At 39.1% G+C, this 11,654-nt stretch overlaps 1 protein-coding gene across 1 annotated transcript; it reads right to left on the reverse strand.

Annotated features, from left to right (window-relative positions):
- Window positions 1-104: 104 nt before the first annotated feature.
- abcg2d (ATP-binding cassette, sub-family G (WHITE), member 2d) lies at window positions 105-11,170 on the reverse strand. Its single transcript, XM_049567872.1, has 12 exons — window positions 11,044-11,170; window positions 9,579-9,742; window positions 7,814-8,029; window positions 6,637-6,696; window positions 6,427-6,541; window positions 5,688-5,840; window positions 5,441-5,598; window positions 3,892-4,043; window positions 3,580-3,681; window positions 2,454-2,704; window positions 292-374; window positions 105-123 (listed from the first exon to the last, which is right to left on the reverse strand). Exons 2-12 carry the CDS (start codon window positions 9,674-9,676, stop codon window positions 105-107), a joined length of 1,407 nt encoding a protein of 468 aa, XP_049423829.1. The 5' UTR covers window positions 9,677-9,742; window positions 11,044-11,170.
- Window positions 11,171-11,654: the final 484 nt, after the last annotated feature.

Here is an 11,654-nt window from a genome sequence, read left to right on the forward strand (position 1 = left end):
ATGTTTTAATGCCTGAATGAAGCCAAATTTAAGTGCACTGAGTCTTAAAAATTCTACATCTGCCTAAAAAAATCCACTGTGTTAGTTTTTCATTGTAGAATGATCTAATTTTTCCTAAGGTTGCTAAAAAACACAGATTCCAACATAAAACACAGAGGACATGACCTTGTTGTCCACGATAGCAACTACCACCCTCTGTGCACAGTAAATATATCAGGTTTGGGTGTTCGGATGTTAAAAAAAGCAGACTTCGGACGGCATGTGCAGCATGTACTTCAGCAGGTCTCTCACCTGTTCTGGATACCACTCTGATCGTCTTTGACCCCGAAGAAAATGGCGCCTACGATGAGGGCAAGGAAAATGTGGACTCCCAGCTGCACAGACACAAACATGAGAGTCTTTAATAGAAGCAGTGACAACCATCAAGAAAGACCTGCTTGTACAATTCGCATATATTAGTCCAATATCATTTCAGTGTCTAGAAGAGCCGCACAATTAAATCATCTCATCACCATTCAAGTTACTGGAGGGCTGTATTGGAAGTTAGCCACGGAAGTTGGCAAGCAAAGTCTCTAGTGTGTCTGCTCTGTGGACCCAACAATGCGGAAGATCTGGGTGATTGTACACATGGGAAGTTTAACTTCTTTGGCTTCATGCGCCACTGACCAACTTTCATAGGAATGAACAGGGCCCAGTTCCCAACGCTGTGTCCAGTTCTCTTTACACATCTTAAACATCAATCACAAGGTAGCCACACCCTGAAGCATACCCTGATTTATTGTAATTTTTACTCTATGTGGGACCATAATATACAAAATGAACATCATGCTGCACTGAAGAAGACTTAAAACTAGTGATTGAGAACATCAACTCATTAGGAAAATGTTTATTGGGGTAATAATTCAAGTGAGAAGTGGGGCCATGTTCTCATAGACTTCTATTAAATCAGACTTCTTTTGCAACCAGTGGAGTCGCCTCAGTTCTTCTAACTGTGGACTGTTATAAATTATTTTAGATGAATGGAAATAACACCTAAACAGTGTCCTCTTTGACAGAAAAGTCAGATTCTGGGGATCAGGGGTCAAGTGGACACCCTTCCCCTCCACCACACCGGCATATCCGCGAGAACAACCAGACCTGTTGGTGAGGGGGGGACAACAGAAAAGAGTGAGAAAATGAAAGCGACACAAGTTTTAATCCTAACAATTTACAGATTATGACGGGACTAAGCGGTTCCCAGGGTGAAGGGATAAGCTATTAAGGTTGAGCCTCTTTCACCTCATTCCCCGCAGCCCTTCATGTGAAAGCGGGGCAGTGGAGTGATAGGTCATGATGCCATCATGTGATGAGTCCAGGACCGGGGCCAAGGGGCTTTGGCCAGATATGATATCAGTTCAGATCCTGGCCCTAAGAGGCAAGAGTGGGGTCACAACAGTCAGCAAAGCCGATTAACGCGCCCACTCCACCTAGAGCCCCTCTTGTAGGATTATTTTGACTTATTTAGGGCCAATTAGCTGTTAATAATTCCTAAAGTGAGGAGACTTCTGACGGCATTTTGCCGCCATGGGGTGACTAATGAGAGCATTAAGTCTTGACCCCTCCAAAGTGCTGTCACTGTGTCCTGTTCAAGATGATAACAGCGCTGACATTGCTTATTTTTCTGCTTTTTTCACTTTTTGGACTGTTTGAACAAAGTAAAAGTGATAATAACATGTTTAAACTAACATAAAAACCAAAAACTGAGACGTTATCAGATCAATAATTTAGAGCTGTAGGCTTAGACCTGAGGCACATTAAAGTCACGAAAATGAGGACCTACTTAACTGTCTTGAGACTTTGACATCAGATGAATTAAAACTTTAAAAAAAATCTATGCTGTACATTGTTTATGAGTTTTAGAGGATGAATTATTCAAATTGTAACAGGGGTGTAACAGGACGTACGGTAGCTGCTGCCAACCGAAAATTACTTTTACTTCAAATAAATTACCTAATACTAAGTCTGAGTATCAGTACTCTAAACCTTTAAGGTATCGACTGAAATTTATTATTTTTTTTAATTTTTAATTACTAAACAGTCAGAGCTGCTCTCCTCTGGCGAACGGACAGTTCAGAAACCGTCTTGTTAGCACAAGCTAACAGAACAGCAGTGACCAACATCCACCACCGAGCCATTAAATAGTCCCGAACAAACTCACACTAACACGGAAACATTAAACCCGTTAATAATTTACAACATTAGCTGTGATGCCAACAGTTAGCCCTGTCACTGTGTGTGTGTGTGTGTGTTTGTGTGTGTGTGTGTGGTCGGGCGGACTACCACAGCAGGCCCAGTGCTGAGCGCGCATTCCTACAGTAGCAGCTACAACCTATACAGACTTTAAATTCATGACTGTCATATTTTTACCACAGATGATGAGTTTTGTGTTTAAAATGAGTAATGGTGATGTATACCTGGGCCACAGATGTTTGAGGGTTCAGCATGAGGTTCTGAAAGGTTCTCTTAAGAACCCAACGTAGCTGGTGGAAGAAGGAGCTGTTGTAGGTGATGGTGCGGGACTTTGAACATGAGATACACTTCTTATCCTGGACGATGCGGTCCAGCTCAGCTCTCGTGTCGCTGGAGTAGCTGCTGTTCTTGTATTCCTCCACCAGGCGCTCCTCGATGCTCTGCCTGGAGCCACTGAAATCCTCGAAGTCCAAATCTGCCCAGAGGAGATACAGGAGGAATATGACAGATTGAAGTGTTGTAAACAGTTTTCCCCAAAGACACCATTAATCCCATAAAGCACTGGATTAACAAAATCTTGGTCTCAGTTGTTTTCAGAAACATGTTTTAGTGTACCGTTTAGCTTTAAAATGAGATAGCTGGTCCAGCCTGGGGGAGGTGCTTGGTACTCCAGTCTAGAGTTCTCAATTTCAACCCGAGGCTAAAAATAAAGAATGTTGAATTCCGTTCTGACGAAAAAAGAATATTAAAACAAGATATGCTGCTGTGAAGTGTGAGCGAAGTTCAGTCAGTCAGTCAGCGTTCAGGTGCAGGAAAAGTGTTGAGAGCGGCTGCGGCTCATTAAATGCAGTGGCGCAGCGCTACATGCTCTCCCCCACGCTGACGTTGAAGCCTGTCTGTCTGGTGATATTATTTTGGGATATGAATGATTGGTTGACTTTAAGTGATTAAAGATACTGTATTTAAGCCAGGGAAGCCAGACTGCTGAGGCGCACAGGGGGAGCATCATTTTTTACCCCTTCCATTTAAAAAAACCCCAACTCGGGTTCAGTCGGGCTCGGACCCAGTGATGTGCGTGATGATGTCGGGCCGGGCCGGTTTTGGGCTTCAAGTCCCTCGGGTCATTTCGGTTTCAGGTTGAATTTTTGGGCCCGTTGAGACTTCTACTCCAGTCAACTCTCTCCAACATGGAGGCTGGCTCGTAAACGTTCTCATTTTACAGCTAAACAGTACACTAAAATGTGTTTCTGAAAACATCTTACGGGAGAAATAGACAATGCAGCAACAAATTCTTGCTTAATACACCATATTGACAGCAGTATTTATGCTACGGTGTATGAATGGTGTTACCTTCTGAGCAATGCACTTTGGTCATGGTAGTAGCCGTGGAGTCTCCATTAATAACATCCAGAAAGAAGTCTGCTGGGTTGTTGTGGGGCTCACAGGGAAAGCCTGAGACACAGATCACAATGATCAGTGTTTAATATCAGAACATGCTTCATCAAGACAGTTTTTTTAATTGCCTGATTTATTTACTACCATTTATGAGAATAAAGCTGCACAACCACCTATGTGTATTTCCAGGTGACATTAGAAACATCAGGAACGGTATAACAATGTCAGATGGTATGTTGTATTGATAACAACTTTCCACATACTCACCAATGTTGGCGAAGTAGTCCAAAGCGTTTGGCGCTGGTCCGTGGTACACCATTTTACCACCCACCAGCAGAGTCAGAGTGTCAAACAGTCTGTAGATGGAGTATCGTGGTTGGTGGATGGACATGATTATTGTTCTTCCATGACTGGCCATCCTGAAAAGACACATAGTAAAACATATACTAATATAAAAACAATAAAGATGCCTTGTAATTGCAAAAAAAATGTGGTAGAACAAGATTTTAATCAAAGTAAAGTTTTAAAGCTAAAACAGAAAAACTTGCACACTGGCCTACCGGAGCTGCACGATATGAGGAAAATAAGCGAGAATATTGTTGTATATTGTGATAACGATATTTTTGATATTGATATTTTTGTATATATGTGCTAAGTTCTGCCTTTCTGCTGTCTTCAGTATACTGCTAAAATACAACAAATTGATTGACTTCAAAAAATTAAAAGGAAATTATTTCTAACATTCTTATATTAAATAAACTAAACACTGAATCAAACACAAAAGACGCCAACAAATAAAGAATAATTACATTTCAAAGTGAAGTTTTTCTACTGATACTCTTTTTCAACTAACTTAAAAAATCTGAGTGCAATATCCCAGTCTCTCATGATGTGCTTATTGCAGCAGCTGACATGGTGATGATGATAAAAAAAAGAAAAAAACAAATTAAAAAACAATATATTGCACACTAGTGTGCAATACAAGTAAAGTCTGACTGATTGATTGAAGCCTATTAGGCTCGACATGTATATTTAAATGACGCATTTAAAGCCAGAATCCTTTCCTCTGGGAATAAAAAAATAAAAAAATAAATAAATAAAAAAAATAAAAAATGAAAATAAAAATCAAAGCAGTGCTGCAATACATACGATGGACAGAGACCAAAACAGTGAAATATCCCTTCAAATAATGAGGAATTCTCTTCCTGCATCATCAAGAGCATACAGAAACAGCACCGAACAGGACCGCAAGGCCCTGAAAAGACCGGTTCATTCGGCTGAACATACTATAGGTGCTGTTCTACCCTGCCTAAAGGATGTTTACACCAGGCACTGCAAATATATGGCTGGAAGAACCATTAAAGATCCCAACCACCCAGATAATGGCCTTTTTCCCCTGTAGATACAGCAGGCCAAAACGTTTTAAATGCACAAATAAAGCAACTGAGAGATTACATTCACTGAAATTGTATTCATATAATTTCATGTAGAGTTGTACCGATACTAGTATCGGAAATGCCTCCGATAACACGCTGTATTGGATCGGTACTCGGTATTGGCAGATACCTAAGGTTCAGGGATCGGAATCGGTATTGGGAAGGAAAAAGTGGTATCGGTACATCTCTAATTTCATGTGACAAATAAAATGATTTAAATAAAAAAAAGACATATACATGTACATATAATTTTGTTTTAAGGTTAAATTACATTTCATAGGATGTAAGTGTAGTTTTAGGGCACGGATGAAGCTTAAAACTCGACTCTGAATATAATCCATTATAAAATCAGGAGAATAACAGAGAAGCTGTTTTATTACCTTTTCAACAACAGCAGGACAGAGTTAGCCGTGCTGGCGTCCAGTCCTGTGGTCGGTTCATCCAGAAAGAGAACTGAAGGATCAATAATCAGCTCCATGCCAATGTTTGTCCTCTTCCTCTCTCCTCCAGAGATTCCCCGAGTCATCTGTGTGCCCACCTGAGGAAAACGCAAACATCAGTCTATCCTGACTTTCACCTCATGTCTTGAAGGTTGGATAAGTCATTCAGACATGTGTGTATCTTTACCTTGGAGTCAGCCACCTTGGTGAGACCCAGTTCTTTAATGAGGTGGTTGACTCGAGCCTCCTTCTCACTCTGAGGCACAGAGCTGGGCAGCCGCAGTGCTGCAGAAAAACGCAGATTCTCCCTCACCGTCAGGGTGCCCATGACCACATCTTCCTAGGAAGGGAGACAAGAGCTTGAGGTCAAAGGTCAGAGACAGAGAGGATCATTTGTTTTGTAGCTTAAATCTCCACAGACCTGTTATGCAGAGAATTGTTGACCTAACAGTTTAGAACGTGGCAAACTTTGTATTTAAAGCTGCTAGCACTAATCTAATGACCTCTTTTCACTTAAAGTTACAACATAGTTTTACTGCAGTACTTTAAGAATGAACGGGGCCGTCTGCTATGCCCAGTGTTATTTGGTCCACCTCAGCACCCCTGGTTTAAAGTATGACATAAACGACAGTTTTGGTTCAGGCCCGGTCAGGCCAGCAGATGGTGGGACAATTTTGAATGGGAACGTTATTGATGAGGAGTGAAAGGAAAACTTTTGCATGGTAAGAGCATCATTTGTGTGTTTGAGAGAGCTCCTTCTTCCTGTATATGTGTATATGTGTGTGCCAGTTATTTGTCTCAAGAGTTGGTAGAGACCAAACCAGGGAGTGAGTAACAGACATAAATATCAGGTGGACACAAACAAGTGATCAAAACAAACAAATCAGTGCATGCAGATTTAAGTAAATGTATGAATTCAAATGCACCTGAACCACATAGCCAGAGAGGCACTTGAAATTTGGAGGCTGTGGTGCTTTGTCAATGAGTACTTCCCCTGAGAGACCCGATGGATCCTTTCTTGCAGCCAGAATGTCCAAAAATCTTTGAACAAAAACAACACTTAACAATCATATCGACAACAAATGCAGGTGACTTTTTAAATACATTTTCTTCTTGAAGATCCGTGTGATACTCACGAAGATTTTCCACTCCCAGTAGGTCCAAGAATTGCGTTGAGACCCGGTCTCATAATTCCACTGCAAGACAGTAACACAGAGCTCTATGTAACCAGTTTAACATGAAAAAAAAAAGAATTCAAAGGCAAAGATTGGGACATATTTAAAGGGTCTGCATTAATTCCTATGGTGTTTAAGCTAAGATTTCCACATCATAGTATCACTTCTGCAATTACAAATGTTAGAAGTGTGAAACAAGTGGATTAATGTGATCTTTCCTCTTAACACTTTTCCTCCCTCCCTCATCCCAAAGAGCATAATGTTGATAAAAGGATTTTGCAGTTGCACAGATATCATAAATATGTCTTAAATGCTGCACATACACACAAAAAAGAATCTATACTGAGGTGTAAAAACTGAAAAGCAAATCCTTGGACTTCAGAGCGAACAGTTACACAATAGCAGAAAAGGGTCAGTGATATAAAATGGAATTAAAAGACTTGAATAAAAGCCTGACAAAGGATCACGTGACAGTGTTTAATTCGCTTCCCTGGCAGACTGCTCTTTAGTGCATCAGAGAGATTATATGCAAGAAACCATGCTTAATATCATATAATTAACACTGAGGCGGGAAAAGGCCCAGAAATTTGTGTGAAATTATTCATTCTTCCATGGGAAATGTCAGCTGTGTTTAAAACCATCAGAAAGAAACAAGTTTAAGAGTCCATTCACTATTGTTCTACTTTGGGTAAGGATACAATGAGCCATATTGGATTGCTTTAGCTGTAACACAGTCTCCCAAATTTAGATTTATTGTAATATATATTTATAATGATCCAAAAACTATCAATTGAACTATGTGTTTCTGAAAGTCAATGACGTATTTTGGCTTGTTTGCTTAGAAAATGCTCGTAATTTATTTGAGGCAGTTTTGAGTGTGTGTTTGGTTAAGTAAGAATAAATTAGCAACAATCTGTAAAACCATATCACTAAAAATTTAATTGACTTTCTACTGAAAATAATTAGAGAAAACTACAACTGCTCAATGTGCCACAGGTCAAAAACATCTATGTATTTTTGGATATTGTTTTCCACAACAGGTGCAGGATACTAACGTGTGAGGTGATAAGATGTGTACATACAGACATGACTGACAAAGATGAACAGACAAAGAGCTTTTACAATCTTTACAACTGACTTGAGGTCAACGAGTATGTCCTTGGGACTGGTTTTCCGTTTGCAGAGGAAGCCGCTCTTTAGCTGCACTTTGTATTGGATGTTATGGAAGCTCACAGTGGAGCCACACGGCTGCTTGTTCTGGTCCATGGCTGTGACGACCTTTGACCCGGTTGTCCCGTTGGTGCCGATATCTTCTATCATTGCAATGTTGATGTGATTGGCTCTCTCCATTCTCCTGTGCAGAAAACAAACCATATCAGATGACACTGATCTGATGGAAATCAATCCTTTAGCCTACTAATATGTTACCAACTTATGTGACCACGACCATGACCACGCCGCCCTGTGATATACTCCAAAAAAGGCCAGAGAGGAGTCGTATATTTAATACTTTTTTGGCAGAATTTAGCCTGATGACCAACTTTGTCATTTTCCACTTTTTAAGTTATCATAGTTCCTAAATGTATGTAGAAATTGCCAATTTCTTAAACCAAAGTTATGTCTTTATGATTGTTTAGGGCGTTATGTACCAAATTAATTGACCAAAAGAGGTGATGTGTTATGATCTGTGTGGCTTACAGTATCACATCAGCTAAAATAAATTCCTGGGGAAAACCCTGTGTTTAAAACGTGATGGTGGAGGAAACCACACCAGGTACTGCACATGCACAGCTGGTTATGGCAAAAACCTCAGTGGGGAAAATAATGTGACAGCAACACACTCAGTCCCATGAAATATTAGCAATGTTTCAACATCCAACTAGTTTTTCCGCAGTATTTTTCAAAGGGCAATAAACTATCATGCGAGTGTGAAACATGCAAATGTTCATACACATTTCTCCTTATAGGAAGCAAGGTTGAAAATACGCTTGTCTGCCTTAGGTAACACTTTAAAGGGAAATATACTTAATTTTGCTAAAGACATAGATCTATCAGTGTTTATTATGGTAATATTAGTAATTCAAAATAAATATATCTCAAAATTACCGCAGATTGAAGCAGTGGTGTTGAGTCTCTTAAAGGTATGCCTGTGAAATACTCCTTTTATTTAATAGTTTTAAAGATACTGTTAAATGAAATCCGGATGGAACTAACTTATTCTATTTTAATAATATATCTGTCTCGTATCTTTATTGCATGTTATAATGTTATATCATGTGAGGACATGTCATATTTTTGCTAAAAGAATTCAACATCTCCCATTTTCTGATGTACTTAAGACTTTAAAGAAGGACAGACCATTTAAGAAAAACTTCCCATCAGCAGACATATACTGGGGTTCAAAATGTAGTTCACACTACATGACTTAAACCCTGATTTTCCACTCGTGATCAGTTAATAAGACAAAAAGTGCAATTTGAAAACAAATTAAATTTGTTCAAACTGAGCTTATTTAACCAGCAATAAAACACACAACATCTGTGTCCTTGGTATAGTTTGAAAAAAGGGAAAAATGGCTATATTTTCTGTAAGGAACTCTATAGTTTGAAGTTGTGGGTAACAGAGAGACTGAAAACAGACAGAAAAAGCCAAATAAAAACTTATCTTACCAATAAAAACCACACACAAGAACCATGACTTTAGTGTCTACAGCACTGATTCTCTCACCAAAACTATTGATTTTTAGTAAGAATATTTTCGTGCTCCATTCTCAATTAGATAAACCAAGTCTTGCAGAACCAAAATTTAAAACAAATAAATCACGTGTTGCAGAAATCCTCTGAAAATGATCACCACCATCATGATGTTGCAAAGTAGTGAAAAGTTTTGTGACAGTGACTTACCGGGCTGTGAGAGTGTGAGAAGGCTGCTGGTGCGGAGATCCTGCTGCAGCCTTCAGGAGTGCTGCTGGTGCAGAGAAACTGTGCAGGCTGACTAACATCAGCTCATGACAGCAGGGACATGTGCCTCACCATCCAGTCCCACACTCAGCTGGGATCCTACCAAGCTGCACAGAGGTTTAACCCTTTATTTACCACTCACAAATATAAATGATTAAAATGGAGAGAGTATTTTCATACCTGTAACATTTCTGTTCAGTTTGAGAAACCTTTGGGTAGACTTATGCAACATACTACAGATGTGCAACTTATCAAAGAGAGTTTATCACAGTTTTTATCTGTCTAATTACATTATCACTGCTTGGAAGAGCAGAGCAGACTTAAAATAATTTTGAACATAAACCAGTATTATTGCAGATTATGATAGAGTACACAAGTTGGCCAAGTTTCGTGAGCTTAGTAATTCATTTCAAACTATACACAAATCACTGCACTGTCACTTTATGAATGTTTATACTTCCTCCATTTCTATTTACACTTTTTGTATTTATGTTTCTATTGTAGCACTCCATGTTTGTTATTGCACTATATGTCTGTACCTTGTCTTGTATCTTGTCCATTGCACATTGTTCATTTGTTAATTCTTTGGTTTTGCACCAGCACCAGGGAAACACAGTTTTGTTTCTGTGTTCTGTACTGCACTGCATATGGATGACAGACAATAAAGTCTCTTTTATTTCTTAAATGCATGGAAATCAATGACTACTGGACGGGAAAACATACCCCAACACTTGCAGCACCATGGTTTGCAAAAAAGTTAGCCAACAGTTGTCTGTCTGTCTACACACCATCTTTAATTTGTAGTTAAAACATGCAAAACCACCAGCTTGGTCCTTTAACGTAAAAAAGAGGCATTTCTTTTATTAGCAGCTGCTAACATTATATACAATACCCTTCAGACTAAAAGATAAATTAGAAAAACAAACTGTAAACGGTTTCATAGGCTAATGATACTGTAGTTGTTCGTTAGCTAATGTTAGCCTAGCAAAGCAAGCGGCGGGAATTCACAAGTTAGCATTGGCAGTTAGGCTAACTCTGGGGTTAGCTAGGCAAACGGTTCATTATATTTAAAACGTAAAATGAGGTTTTAAAAGAATAGCTAGCATATATAAGCAAATGCGCAGAAAGTGGCCATACTATTAGCGCCTGTTAGCGTAATTATCTGTTTCAATATACAATAAAACTTGTCTACCGATGTAAGCTAGCTGGCTAATTAGCTCGAGCCAACTTCAGTTATAAAGCTAACGTTAACATTACTAATGAAGCCAGACATCAGAGGCTGATAACTGTTATAACGGTTATTGTGAGAACACAGAGGTATTACATTAACGTTACCTGTCTTTCACTGGACCCATCGGTTTTTTATAACAGGAGACTGATAACGTTAACTTTAAAACTTGACATTAACCTTACCCGGTCTTCCCTTAGCTAAATTCAACGAAGTCTTGTACGGTTATGGTAATACTGTGTCTTGATAGTTAGTGGCTGGCAAAAACCGTACACCGATATATCGGTTGGTGATAAAGCATAGTTGTTCCTGACCACCGAGCACCGCATGCACCTCGCGGGAGCGCGCACAGCACAAAGCAAAGTTACCAGACAGCTTAAAGGTTTCTATGGCACAGTAATGTTTTAAAAAACATATAATCTTATTTGTGTGGTCCATCAATAATGACCTTAAGTCTATAGTTAATGAACGTTAAGGGGACACTCCAGGTAAATAGGTTACATTTTGTAACTAATAGACACCACCATTAAATTTCCTCACTTGATTACTTACAGTAAAATATTTTTGTGGTACAAGTTCGCTAAAATGTTATGATTAAATGATGCATTATCTAATCATATGTGTGCTGATTTGCAATGATTTGTACAGGAGAAATCTGCACACTGGATAAAGAAAGGTTAAAAATTCTTGTTTCATTTTGTTGATGGATGTAATGAGTCAAAGGTTTCTACAGAGGAAAATTTTGGGTATTTCTTTATAAAAATTCCTTAAATCAGAAAATACTTTCAGCA

Source organism: Epinephelus fuscoguttatus, linkage group LG3 (assembly GCF_011397635.1).
Source record: "Epinephelus fuscoguttatus linkage group LG3, E.fuscoguttatus.final_Chr_v1".
Classification (NCBI taxonomy): Eukaryota; Metazoa; Chordata; class Actinopteri; order Perciformes; family Serranidae; genus Epinephelus; species Epinephelus fuscoguttatus.